At 37.2% G+C, this 14,568-nt stretch overlaps 1 protein-coding gene across 7 annotated transcripts in view; it reads left to right on the top strand.

Annotated features, from left to right (window-relative positions):
- The window catches only part of RAPGEF2 (Rap guanine nucleotide exchange factor 2), a 183,599-nt gene that overhangs the window by 108,399 nt on the left and 60,632 nt on the right, over nucleotides 1–14,568 (top strand). The window contains exon 1 of one of the 7 annotated variants that reach the window (XM_027676813.1): nucleotides 3,852–4,250. The exons of 4 other annotated variants lie outside the window; for them this stretch is intronic. In XM_027676813.1, the coding sequence (XP_027532614.1) occupies nucleotides 4,197–4,250 (54 nt within the window). In that variant the 5' untranslated portion in view covers nucleotides 3,852–4,196. Of the gene's footprint in view, nucleotides 1–3,851; nucleotides 4,251–4,578; nucleotides 5,134–12,519; nucleotides 12,525–14,568 lie in introns of those variants that run through there. 2 more of the 7 variants (XM_027676812.1, XM_027676814.1) reach the window with 2 other exon arrangements.

The raw sequence follows: 14,568 nt of genomic DNA, 5'->3' as shown, positions 1-14,568 counted from the left end.
ATTCTTGCACTCTTCAATTTAGCTGTCTGTTAGTCCACCTACACAGCTGTGTAATATCTGTGTAATTGTCCCTTCACTGTGAATGTTTTTTCTAGCTACTGGAGACATGGAGTGGCAGTAAATTTGGTGACCTTAGAGCGCACTGTTGGTGTTTGCCTAAGTTTTTGAACATTAAGGAAATGATACTTTACATTGTGTTTAAGGGGAAGAGGAAAATGTGCTGATAATTACTGGTTTTGAGATACTTCAGGAAAAGAATGGAGGATGGTTTCTGTGTACGTAATCTGTATTAAAAATTAAGTACTCCTGTAAATAGTTGTGACTTAAGATGACTGCCCGAAACTGAAGAATTGAGGTAATCTGTTATTGCAGCATTTGTCATTAACCTAAAAAGGTTTAATACTCCAAGCAATGTTGACACTGCTTAGGAGAATAAAATCCGTTTGAGATTATGTCCCAGTATGTAAAATATTTGAGAGCCATTACAGTCATACATGCTGTTGAGGTCTCTACCAATTTTTACCTTGAATTCAGAACTACTGTTTATGAATCCCAAAACCTATGGGTAGTCCAAGGATATCCAAACATCTGTAGCTACCTTTGAAAGGGTTTTTTAATGTTCTTGTCTGGAACTCCTAAAGAGATACTAGATTTCTTTATGTAAATACAGTATTTTGAAAGCAGCAGGGATAGCTCATCATGTGCAATTTTTCCACATCAGGTTTATTAACATCTCACTTTAATAGTGTAGAAGTGTTTGCAAAAATGTCTTGCTTTTTTTCAAACTTTTAAGTCTAGGCAAGGAGTTCTTAAATGGGTTTTGAAAAACACATGAACCCAAAGTTGCACATAGGTTTTTTATGAAGTATGGGATCCATCCTAAGGTGATGAGGGAGCTGGCGAAAGAGCTTACCAAGCCACTCTCCATCATTTACCAACAGTCCTGGCTCACTGGGGAGGTCTCAGGTGATTGGAAGTTGATGAATGTCATGCTGATCCACAAAAAGGAGGACCTGGGAAACTACAGGCCTGTTAGCCTGACCTCAGTGCCTGGCAAGGTTATGGAGCAGATCATCCTGAGTGCAATCACACAACACCTACAGGATGGACAAGGTGCTGGAGCAGGTCCAGAGAAGAGCAACAAGGCTGCTGAAGGGACTTGAACACAAGTCCTATGAGGAGAGGCTGAGGGAGCTGGGGTTGTTCAGCCTGGAGAAGAGGAAGCTCAGGGGAGACCTCATCACTCTCTACTACTACCTGAAAGGAAGTTGTAGCCGGGTGAGTGTTGGTCTCTTCTCCCAGGCAACCAGCAGTAGGACAAGAGGGCACGGTCTTAAGCTCTGCCAGGGGAGGTTTAGGTTGGATATTAGGAAAAAATTTTTTACAGAGGGAGTAATCAGACATTGGAATGGGCTGCCCAGGGAGGTGGTGGATTCTCTGTCCCTGGAGGTTTTTAAGCTGAGACTGGATGTGGCACTTAGTGCCGTGGTCTAGTAACCATGGTGGTGTTGGATCAAGGGTTTAACTTGATGATCTCAGAGGTCTTTTCCAACCCAGTTGATTCTATGAGTGTGATTTATACTTGTTTATGAAACTTTCCAGGATATATTGTTCTGGTGTTTTACACTGATTTAAATACCATTCATTCTTCCCTGTAACCTATAACAATTCACTGTACTTCTGCTTTAATTATTTTTTATGAAATTTAATTTGTATGTAATAATTTTCTGAACTGATAATGGACAGTACATATGATTACACTTCACCACTCTACCTGGAAATGATGGTATTGAGGAAGAAGGAGTAGGGAAATGGAATTGACCATTAATTTATTGAAATTGTTTGACTCACAAATTGTTTAAGAGTGGTGTTTTCTTCACCTAATTACATAAATGTCACTTTTCACATTTTGAATGTAAGGTAACTTTTCTTCTATTTTGGAAACCACAAAGTTTTTGTCAGTCTCGATGACATGTGAACATCAATTAGGCTTTGTTGATAAAAATTTTTGCAATCATGTACAAAGTACTGACTTAATTTACTAACGGATGAGTAAAGGTGTATAGTAATGACCAGCATAATAGTAAGGAAGTGTTTCATATGAAATGGATTTAGTTGTGTTTTCATGTTACTCTTGAAGGCTTATGCCACAGAAACCTGGGCTAGATTCTGGTTGGAAATATCAACTGATACAGAGTGGGATGCATGTTGATAGTTATGTGTGTGATGAAGTTCAGAAAGTGGTGTGCTGCCTTCCTGTACTGGGAAGATGTTTTGCTTTTGGCAGAACCTAATTTTTTTTCCTGACATGAGTATGAAATACCACACTCACATTCTGCTCATGGTGTTAACTGCAAGGCCACCGAATCAGACTCAAAAGTTTTTTAATTACTTTGTCAACAAGTAGTATTTTTTTAATTTTGTACTAGAGAGGGTTTGCCGTAGCTTCCTAGAATGCATAACTTCTGTTACTTCTGATCAGCACTTTATCAGAAAATTGACTGTACTCACCATTAAACTGTTTTACGAGGCTTAAGCATAATTTAGCAGTTTAAAATCACCTGTTAGTTGCAGTGGCACATTTCAAAGACTTTTTAAAATCCTTAACTAATTGTTTATAATTGAATAATTTAAAGAATAACTTATCTTTTAGAATATACTACAAGACCAAGGGTACAAGTGTCATAAAGCTCTCATAAATGTAAATATATTCAATTTAAAATGTGTGCTGTATATGAAACAATTTTCATAGAATAACTGTGCAAAAAATAGATTAGAATATTTCAGGGTGTTTTCTGACTTTACTAAAATTAATTTCCACTAATTTTTATAGCTTCATTTACTAGCAGTCATTGTCAGGAGTGAAAGAAATCAATGTGTAATCAACTAAACTCATTATTAGTGGACATGTAATTTGATGGAAGGCAGCTGCAGATTTTATTACATAGTATTCTGTAGTATCCATTTTTTCCCTCTGTGTATTTATACCTGTGTAACAACTCTTAAGTCTTTTTTTTTTCTATTGTGCTTGTTAAAAAAAGACAATAACAACTTTGAAGTTACTTTTAGGCCAGGTGGTCTCTGCTTTTAAAGAATGTGTTGTGAAAGTGTTATAGAGAACTTTACTGAAGATGAAACCTGATGGAAGAGTACCATGTTCCTGGCTTGGTCAGTCCTCTGTCAAGTGGTACAAACTCATGACTCTCAAGAGATATATTGTATAGTGCTAACAGTTTGCTTATTGCTTGAACATGGTCCCCGGTTGTGTTTCATTTTTGCTCCTCTGCAGTATGATTTTGCTAGTATAAAATGAGAAGTGGTGTAGTGTAAATGGGAGTGACTGGGGAAAGTTCTAAGTTTAAGACATAGTTACAGTCTGAGTGGAGAATTATAAATGCCATATGTGTGTCAATCTCTTCCACAACCTGTATCCCCATGTGTTTTCAGTGAAAACTTTATATTCAGTGTGCAAGGAGAAGCATGTGCTATATTTGGAAAGACATGAAATTGTGTGTTAAAAGATTCTGGACATTTACCTCCCACAGCCCCTGAATGGATGTCTGTGGCCTGTGTAGCAGGGAAGCTGCTGAAAATCTGAGAGCTCGTCAAGTGCACTGTTTATAAATACGTGATAACAATGTTTACACCTCTGCAGGAGCACTCTTTTGCAGGGGGTGGAAAGGGAGGTGATGTCTCTGCTTTAGCATTATCTTCTTGAAAAGTCGTGTTCAGTTCAGGATTTAGCGAGGTAAACGTGGGTCCTCATTCCCACCCTGACTTCAGTGATATTCTTAGGAGCCAGCAGCAAACGGATCCCTCCCCTCTGGGGATGCCTTGATCTTCCGAGGCTGATACCAGACACAGGCAGGAGCTTGCTGTTTTATCTGCATTGTCCATCTCTACCTTAATGAGTGAAACAGTTAAGTATCGGAGGGGGCGAGCCTCAAGGAATGTGTCTTCCATTTAACTCGAATATTTCGGTGGATAAAGGGAGAGGGAGGGAGAGGAGAGAGAGAGAGAGAGAGAGAGAGAGAGAGAAATGCACTTACATCACTCGAACTGCATTGAGTGTGTGCCTGTGTGCAGGTTAAGAGACAGACTTCAGTGTCTTTGCTTTCTGCAGGAAGCAGCAATGCCGTTTGTATCCTAAGAGGAATTTTTTATTTAGAAAAGGAAGCATTCTTTCTACCCAGGAAATGGCTTTCCTTGTGCGTTGCTATGCCAACTGCCTGCAGCCATGGTCTTCCAAAGTAAGCACAATAACGTAATTATATTGGCGTATTGCATTCAGACTCATGATTCTCTGGGTTTTTGTGTGTAATTGTGTTGTATTTTAGTTGCTGACTCTTTGGGCGGTAGAAGTGCTTGTCTTGATTGCGAGGAACAGGCATCATAAAATTAAATGTCCATCAATGTCATGCTGCTGAGATTAATTGTGCAAACTTGGTTAGCTGAGTGGAACGGAGATCACTGGTCACTACTCTGTCAGCATCATTAGCAGTCAGGGGAGGAGGTCCCTATTCGTGTGCGCTGCCCTGATTTTGGGGGAGTGGAGGGTAGTGGTGGTGGGGAGGGGGAAGGCTGCATGTGTGAGTGTGTGTGATTGCAAATGAAACAGGAGTATTAACAATGCTTGGCTGAGTGCTGGAGGCTGATTCCTGCACCCTGACTAATATAATACTGTATTAAGCCTTTTTGAGGGAGCCTCTGTGCAGTCAGCCATTTTAGCTTTTTTTCCTCCTTTTTTTTTTAGCTTCCCATTCCTCAGGCTCAGGGAATGATTTTCTTCCTCTGAATGGATGCTGGATATGTAGGGTTTCATCAGGCTCTGTACATCCTGACATGCTTAGACTTTCAGTGTTACAAAAATGGAGACTAACGCTGTCATTCGGGTTGCTGCTCTGCACTACAAGTGCGAGGAGGGGTTTGAGCTTACCAGTAGTGACACTTTTAGCTCCAGCTTGGCTTCACCCCCTCCGCCTCTTTTTAATTTAATGCTGTAGAGGGTGACTTGCCATCCATAAGAAATTGGTACATGATGTGTAAATTCAGTTCAGCTTATGTTTCTTCATTATGAAACCACTTGCAGTCCCAGCTAACCATGGAGTTATGGGCCAGCAGGAGAAACACTCAGTAAGTATTGCAAATTCTGTTTGTTCTATCAATAACCTGTCACAGGCAAACTGCATGGAGATTGAAACTGCTTGTCGTCCTGCTCATGGGCTTTCTTGCTTGTGAATTTAACAGCGGGTTTGGAGGGAAAGCTATACCTGTGGCATTAGGGTCGGTGGCTGTATTTAAAATTGTTTTTAGCTTAGAAAAGGCAACTGTAGGTTCTTTTTGAATGTTAAATGTACTGAAAAAATGCTGACATACTTTCATTGGGCCAGAAGCTGTGAGCATTCAGTTAAAATCCCTATGCATTTGTTAAAACTTTAAAGAAATATGTAAGCATATAACAAGTGATATAATTATAGGTGGTGATAAGAATAGATTTATTCTGTCTAGTGTATGGTACTAGTGCACTGTGTCCTTGTAGCATGGCGTTTAACATCTGTGATACACTTATGCTGAAATTGCAGAAACTGTTAGTAAAACATGGAATGAACAAAAGGCATAAGTACTGATGCTTTCTAATTGATCCCATGAGTCAGCTACACCTTTGTCATGCTTTAATCCCATAGGCTGCCTGTGTTTATTGTTTGGGAAAAATGCATTCGTAAGCAGAAGAGCAAACATTATTTAACAAGGCCTCAGGTGTCAGGAATTAGAAATTTAGATTTTGCATGAAAAAAGGTTCTATAAGTTTTATAAGAATCTATAGATTCTTATTGCTTAGTTAAAACGTTTAAATCTTCATGCTGGATTTTATATGGCTCACTATAATTTCAATCTTACAATTTGTTTCTTGAAAATATATTTATATATGTATATGTTCTGTGCATACTCTGTGTTAGAATGTGCATGGGCATGTGTACAGTCTGTTCTGAATATACAGCTAAGAATCGGAAATATTGGGAAGAGGTGATAGCAGAAACTTTTTGAAGGAGGAACATTTTTTCCAAGAATTCAGTTCTAATGGTGTAGAAATACAGAAAGTAATCTAAAAATGTTTCAGAATGTGTCCAGTGGATTTTTCTTATGCAAGTATCAGACATATCACAGTTTCTTGTTGTAGACTGTTTTGTTCCTTTTTTCTTTTTAATTACATTCTAAGTATAAGGGAGTTCATGTTACCAGAGCATTTGGTGTTCATGAAATATTTAGAACTGAATCTAAAAAAAGAAAAAAAAAATCTCCTTCTGAAACTCAAGTACCAAAAAAGGTAAAATAGAATAGTATATCTTGAATTTGCAAATAGGAATAAAATGAGAAAGCTGCATGTGTATTGGTTTTTCCTGATCTTTCTACTCTTGAAAGAATGTTGATGAAAAGTTCTAGATTGACTAGGGTAACACAGCAAGTCTAAGTGATATGAAATAAGTGCTTATAGATAAAGGAAAAAATTAAACTAGCACAAACTGTCATATTTTAGTTGTATTACTTTGAATTACTTAAATCACAGAGATGGACCAAAATGTAGGAGTAGTAAAATGGAAAAGGTCAAGGTATTGCTTTACAAAAAGTTAGTTTACCTTAAGAAATGTCCCTATCTATGCAAGAGAAAGAAATCATGCTTTGACATAGGGCTGGCACGCAGTTGCAGATTTCGCAATAAGGAAAAGACATAGTTTAGAGATTATATAGAAGTTTAAATTGTTAGTACACAATGTAGCTCAGCAAAAACCACCATTTTGGCAATGAAACTTTTCATGCTTGTTCATCAGGTAGATGTTATTTCCCTTGGAAAGTGGAACTGAAATTGTTGGTAGAGAGGGAAGGGAAGCTTGGAGTTTCAAGGTATACAGACTTTGTCTTGCTTTGCCTAAAAGGAAAACTTACTGAATTAATTATTTCTGTTTATTAGTTATTTTCATGTTATTATGTTCCCAGAACCCTAAATATTTTATTGATATCTGACTCAATCTTTTTTCAAGGAAAGAGGCTTAATTACTTCTCTGACATCCCCACGATTTGATTTGCTGGGACAATCTGAAACTGAATGCAAAAATTTCCTGTGCAAGGTTTCACAAAGTTCTGTGAATTAGTTTTAGTTAATGCTGTTATATCTTAATTTCACACTATTTTAGTCAGGGAATGAGGTGTAAGGTTTAAATCTACTGTTCTGCGAAAATGGTATGCAAACTGACCATTAGGTTAATCATGATGAAAATGGAGAGAGGAGGAGTAAAAAAATGCTTTTGCATTTCCTATATTGTTTAATATAAAAAATAAAATCAGTGGCGTCAATCAGTTGTACTGGTCTTACATACTATTTCGTAAATGTAAAGAATTTGAAGCAGTTTGAAGCTACAGACACCTATCTGAAAGTGAAGTGGATCTGTGGGTGATGTTCCTTGATACACAACTGTTGTCATCTGTTTAACAGGGAGGAAAGGTATGCTCTGAGTGAAAGATGGCAGAGAAATGAAAGCTGAATTGTTGCAAAAATAGTTCTGCTTAGTTCTTTTATTTAATGTACTTAACCAGATTTCATGTAATTCATGGAATCTTAGAATGGTTTGGGTTGGAAGGGATGTTAAAGATTATCTAATTCCAACTCCCCTGCCATGTGGACAGGGACATCTTCTGCTAGACCAGGTTGCTGAAAGCCCCATCCAACCTGTCCTTGAACACTTCAAGGGATGGGGCATCCAACACCTCTCTGGGCTTCTTCAGTAGGTTCATTCTATTTGGCTGTGTCCTTGTTGGTTATAAGAGTCCTCTCAACTAGTTTTATAGTGCTTTTGCTATAATTTTCCTAATCTTAAATTTTAGGAAGATGAATGATGTATCAATAAATGTTACTTTGTGGATGTTGAAACAACAATCTCTTGAAAAGCTTTACACATTGCATCTTATATGTACTTTATTATGTGAAAAAAATCACATGAAGGTCTAGAGCATAAAGGTTCCTGTGGTAGGTTTGGACCTTTTAAAGTGTTAGCTTTCTATCTGATTTCTCCTTTTCTTTTGTATATGTTGTTTGTAGGAACTTTTCTCAAGGTCAACTAAAAACAAAATTAAAAAATTGACAGATATAATGGCTTTTAAAAATGTGACTTGAGATAAATAGTTCTTTTATGACTGTGTAATGATTAACAGCTCATGAATTGCAGAGTACATTGGAGTGACTTATGGACAATCTGTAAGAAAGTGTAAGTTCTATTTTTACTTTGTGTGTAATAGAAATGAAGTCTACTAATAAAGGATAAGTTTCACTTCCAGCCCAGTGACTCTTCTTTAGTGATCATGAAGGTACTGCAGTCCTTTGATGTGCTTGACCTGTCTTGAATTACTGAAAAATATTGAAAGCAATATCTCAGATTTTTGGGTTGTTCTTACCATATTTTAGTTCACAAAAATTTGTGGCTCTCACTCCCAGAAAAGAGAGGGAAATAAGTGGTATTTTGAGGAAAAGTCTCAAGTGAGAATTGTTCAAATATGGTTATTTTAGTTTGATGTATAGTAAGTGTGCTGGTTGACATACTTTCCTAAGAAATGTAGACATATACAAAATAAATATAATTTTCTGTTACTGGAAGAGATCATCGGTATTTTTTTATAAAAAATGTAACCTGGTATAGTTATTTGTCCTCTGAGTGAGCATCACACATCACTAATAAGACATGGGAAAGAGATGTGGTGTTGTGATCAGATGGCTACAGTTGGTAAGCTTTTATAAATTTGCATAAATATATCTGGAAAAAAATATATGTATGAAAAAACTCTGGCCAGGTAGTAGTAACCTATTAGCTGCTGTAGCTGCTGGTGGGTTGTGATTTTGTTCATCTTAAGGAATTATGTTGCACTGGGACTTGATACAGATTTTCTTCTTTTGTTTTTAGGCACCTTTATTTTTAACAGAAACCAGATTTCTGGTTTGGCCCTTTCTGATTATTCCTTTCCTTTTAATTTGTGTATTTTGAAGAAAAGTTATGTTCTCTGAAGACCAATAAGGGGGTTGTGGATTTTTTCATGTGACTAGGAATGGTATTTCAGCCCTTTATAGGTGCGTTATGAAACTGTCTTTAATTATATGACTGCAAGATTCATCTCAAGATGGATAGCTCTAATCTGATGAGCAGCTGTTTGATATTTTGGGCTAGTTTCATTGCTCAAAAGGCTAGTTTGTGTTTATGGTGTAGTATTCAAGTTTTACTTAGAAAACAAAAGCATAAATATTTTTCTCTTCTGTGATTTTTTAAGATGCTTGTAACTACAGTGTTCATGCAATTCATTAAAGGATTGTGGGGGAGGCATCTTAATTTTTCAGGTAGGTCTGCTGAAGGAAATCTTTGGCAAAACATAAGGACAGAATTTTGAGAACTTAAGGTGCTTATTTCTCAGCATAGGTAGATCTTAGTAAGCATTCAAAGAATGGATTTTGTTACTTGAATTTTTGTGTATTGTCACAGTTCAGGCACCCACACCCTAATGATCATATAAAAGATTGATTTTAAGTGACTTGTCTGGCAAACTATCAGAGATCTGTGGTGTACCCTGGCTAAATTCCTATTCTCCAGGATAACATTTAACTGCAGATTTTTCCAAAAGCTTATAAATGGCAGAATTTAGGTCATTTCATAGGAATGACAGTGTGAATGCATTTAGTGACCTGGAGAGATGGCAATGAAAGTATCCTTGGCAAATAGAAGATGTCCTGCTATCTTTCTGTTATGGTTTCAAGGCCTGGGGATTGCACAACATATTTAAAGGTGAGAAAGAAAAGAAAAAAAAAAAGAAACCCCACTAAACCACAACCAAAAAGGCTGCCATCTATATGTATATTGTGCGTGTGTGCAAAATATTGCTTTCTCTACCTTCTCAAGAAGTAGCTAAAATTTCTTCAGGTCAACATGGATAATTGGTATAGAAGATTGCACAGTAGGGCATTTTTTAGCAAGTTTATGGAGTAGGAGGGTTTCAGGCCTCAAATGAGAACTGGAAAATTAACATAATCAGTATTATGGCTCTGGTTTGTGTTCTGAAGTGACCAAATCTGTTGGAGTGTTTGCAGAGTGCTATTTATGATGGTACATACTGAAATGTGGTATTTATAGTCACAATGCAGATGTGAACCTGAAAAGGAAAGTCAACCTCTTCCAAAATGCTATTTTGAGACCGACAGACTAAAGCTATTTATTATTACTGAGTTGTTGGCACTCCTGCCTGATCTTCAGATGTACTGAAATCTAGCTGAAATTGAGTGTTGCTGATACGCAACAATTAAAAAAAAAAAGAAAACCATCCAAGCAAGCAAAAATCCCAAACATCAAAAGAAGCAAAAAATCCTAAATCCCTTAAGTTACAGTTGGTTTGCTCCCAATTCTATGAGTTAATAAAACCATAGGAATAAGAGAAACTTTAAAAAGCAGAAGATAATGTGTTGTTGTTAAGTAGCATAAGTTAAAAATACCATGGAATTCATATGCATGTTGAGTAGCATGAAGTTCATTGTAACTAGAAGCAAGCACTAAGGGAATCCTATGCCTCAGTATCTCAAGTTGATTATTCCACCTGCAAAATAATTGCACTCCCTTGCTAAATACTAGCTCAAGGGTTTTATATACTTATACTGGTACTTAAACAATTTCCAAGTGATGTAAACTTAACAGTTTACCAAATGAAACTGTAAAAATATTCCAGTGAGATGAAGTAAATTAGGTTTTTGGAAACTTCATTTTTAATTATCTAAGGCAGGGGATCTCAGATAGTGATATGTAAAGAAATATGTAGCTTATAAGAGGATTAGAAAATGCTGTCAGCTGTGCTGATTGTTTTTACAGTCATGATTGTCACTGCTGCTGGTACTACCAGTATGCAAAAGTGAGGGGAAGTGTCTCAAGTTCTGTATCTGCTGCTGAGATGACCTGAAGCTCATCTGCAAAATACTTGATAACTTCACAGGTGGTCTGTAAAATCAATGAAATATCAAGAGAGAACCAAAATGATTTGAGAATATGAGCATTAGGAACCATGATTTCTAAATTTTAAACTAGAATTTTATAAACATTTAGGCTATGTTCAGACCATCAGCAATCTGGAATAATGATGCTGATGCTGAAAACTCTTAAATATAATTTTTTTAAACTATTTAAAGTTTGTTTTTCTTCAACTATCTTACATATTTTTTATTTCTTGTTGTATTCTAGGCTTTAAATTGCTACAAGTTAGCCCTTAACAGCATCCTTGATATTTGAAATACTGAACTAATTTTACTAACCCCTTCAGGAGTACACAGTGGTGTGATTTTTGTTTGACTGAAATAGAGATAAGATTTTCAGGTTCTCAGGATTATTTTATTAAAATCTGATTTTTGTTTTTGATATCTTAGTTGCAACAGCAGATCTATTACCAGACTAGTAATTCTTTTCACTTACTATTACTGATGGATTCTTGTTAGCATTTTCTAAACTTCAAAATTAATAGAAGTAATACTACTGGAAAGAAAAAACCAAACCCTTTGACAGGGTATTTCAGAAGTTTGTGCAGGTGAGTGTAATACTAAACCATTTTTTCCCAGTATTCTTTATTGCCAATGGATGAGAAATAGAGTTAATATTAAGTATTTGAGAAACATGAAATATTAATGTCTTGAGATTTACCCTTGACCAAAGAACCTTGTACATGTCACATTTCATTTTCAATATCGTATTTAAGAATCTGGTAGCTGTAGTGCAATAGAGGTGTGGGATGACCCCTGCAGGTCTGCAGTGTTTTTAGGATTCTAACCTCTGCATGCTTAACCCATCAATCAGTTACTGAAATGTTACTGGCACTTGTATGATATCCCAGAATTGAATGGTTGGTGGTTATTCCAGTTTTGTCAGCTTGCCAGTAGTCTTTGCTGTTCATTTTGAGGTGGTGATGATTCAGCTGAAAGCCATGGGAAGCATAAACTGTGCTGAGGGGGTCTCTGCTCAGTGGGTTACTTGTGAAAGCTGATCCTGTGCCCAGAAGCTGGAATTTATAGGAGTGTTTATCATTCCTTCCAAACCCCTTGTTTGTATGGGGATATGAGAAGGCCAGATGAAGGACAACAGATTGCAATGCTTTTATGTGGGTGATGTTGAAGGTAAATAGCTTTACATTATAATAGCACCTGACACAAGCAGTGCTGCTACTTAGTCCCTAATACATCTGAGATGTACAGGTAGAGCTGTTGCCTTATTTTATATTATTTTTTGCTTGGGAAGGATCAAGGATCACAACATTTGGTGAAATAACTGGAAGATAGGAAATTTTGTGTATATGTTGGTTCTAATTTACTCTTGTGATGTTGGACTTGGTTATTAGACTAGCAAGATTCTGGTAATTCTGTTAGCAAGAGTGTGGTCCTTTCGGGCAAAAGGCGGCATCTGTCTTTTTGGGTTGTTCTTGCTGCAAATGTGAAGCTTGCTACCATGAACCAGTTTTACAGTGTTTAGCTAACCTGGCATTCTCTACTTGGCCTAAACCTTAAGCTGCTCAAAAAGCTAAAAATAAGGGCATCAGTCTTTTTTTTGATCACTGGTCTCCATTGCAAATGTTGGAACAGAAAATCCTGGCATGTTTAGTTCCCTTTTCGTGAAAAGTGAAAGAGGATTTTCCTGAATGGGGAGTAGCCTGCTAAACCTCCTAGCTTGGGCTGTGTAGTTTTCTGGCCTGAGTTACCGGCAGTCAAGTTGATGTCTCCTGTAATATGCCGTTCCTACTGACGCCTGTCTGGAACACCTTAAAAAGGCATCAAATAATTTGATCTGCTACAAATTTCAATAGTTCCAGTCCTTTATGGTGTATGCAGTGTGACTACCCTTCCTTAAATTCATATGGGCTTTCTAATTTTCCTTATGTGTCTTCTGAGTTCCAGTTTAGTGACTACTGTAATTGACAACAGAAAGCTCTGAACCATTTGACAAAATGTGAAGATTTTTACTTTGAATGTGAAGATGGTTGTGACTCCCTACACTCAAATGTATCCATACCTCCATGGCATTTGCAGCTCTTAAACAGAGATGACAATTCTCCTTTGGACTGGGAATATGCAACACCAGCCTTCTCTTTCAGTCCCAGTTTCTCGATTGGATCAAGAGCCAGTTGCTTTTCAAAACAGAGGAAAAGCAAGCTTGTGAGTTATAATACAAAGTGCAAAGTATTACATTATAGCTATGTTTAGTATCTGTTAATAAGCTAAAAAATGCTGTGGCAATCACAAAATGTAGCTTCATGTAGCCCATGTAACTTTCTACATGTAGGTTACTTATTTCAACTGTCCCAGGTTTGGTGACCAAATGCCAACTTTTAGTAACTGTAATGCATCCTCTTGGTAACTGCAGTTACCTGATCTTTAGAGGTATAGGGACAGCCAGCAATGATGTTGTAAACCCAGACAATAACACGGTGGTCAAATTCCTCAACCTGTGATTTCTTTAACTCAATCTATAAATATTGCCTTGTTTTATCTGACTGCAACCTGTCAGCTTGCTTGCTTACAGCCATAGATGCTGTCTGCTGGGTCATTTGGACAAACAGACCAGGTAGGATTTATTAGTTTATGGCTTGACTCCCAAACTGTGACCTTGCAAGTAAGAAAAATGGATTCAAGCTTTCTTCATTTTTTCCTCTTCTGAAGAATGATTTCATAAAAATGATGTTTTACTATTTTGTAGGTCTCCCTTTGTGTGTGTAGTCATGTTGGCTTGTTTTATAGTTAAAAATAGGCTTTTACTGTTCTGTGCTGCCGTTATTCCTGCAGAGGCAGGAGAATGGGAGCTGGGTTATGCTCTTAGGACTCCATCCATAGCATTGTTTCCTCAATGCCCTTCTGCTGCTGTGTGCCTGCCAGCCTGTCGAATGCCGTAGGAGTTGCATGAGTGTCAGGAAGGTCTAACTTGGGATGATTTGAAAGAGAATGGGAATGCCTGAAAAAGAGAATATGGCTGCAGAACTGGACTATAAATTTAATATTGGTAGTGGGATCAATGGCTTGAAAATGAGGTGATGAAGGACATTGTACCTGAATGTACTTGGTCGTGGTTGAAAAAAAATTGTTTTGGGAAATCTAAACTTATTTTGGGAATTATTTCTTAGTTAGCTATATCCTAGGTTTGCTGAACCATCAGCCCTGAACCATCATCTTAGCCGAACTGCATTTTTTGGGCTCTGGATTTGTTGGGGGTTTTTTGTTTTGTTTTTCTTACATGTAAGGAGCTAAAGGTTCTTAAAACCATGCACTGTACACTCTTTGCCTCTGCTGCTCCACTGATCAAGGTACAGCTTGACCTCTAAATCTTAATGTATTCCTGATAACGAGCTAGGAAAAAAAGCAGCCCATATTTTCCAAATACTTGGCAGGCAGTAGCTCTTTACTCTTCTAGATTGCTCAGGAAAGAGCCAGATGTTAGACTTGGATGTGCCTCCCTGGCGTGTTTGCATTTCAGTCTTGACCCACATCACCAGTGGATTTTCAGCTAGGTTTTTTGACCT

Source organism: Neopelma chrysocephalum, unplaced genomic scaffold, assembly GCF_003984885.1.
Source record: "Neopelma chrysocephalum unplaced genomic scaffold, ASM398488v2 Primary Assembly neopelma1_42, whole genome shotgun sequence".
Classification (NCBI taxonomy): domain Eukaryota; kingdom Metazoa; phylum Chordata; class Aves; order Passeriformes; family Pipridae; genus Neopelma; species Neopelma chrysocephalum.
This window is presented reverse-complemented; position numbering and strand designations above follow the sequence as displayed.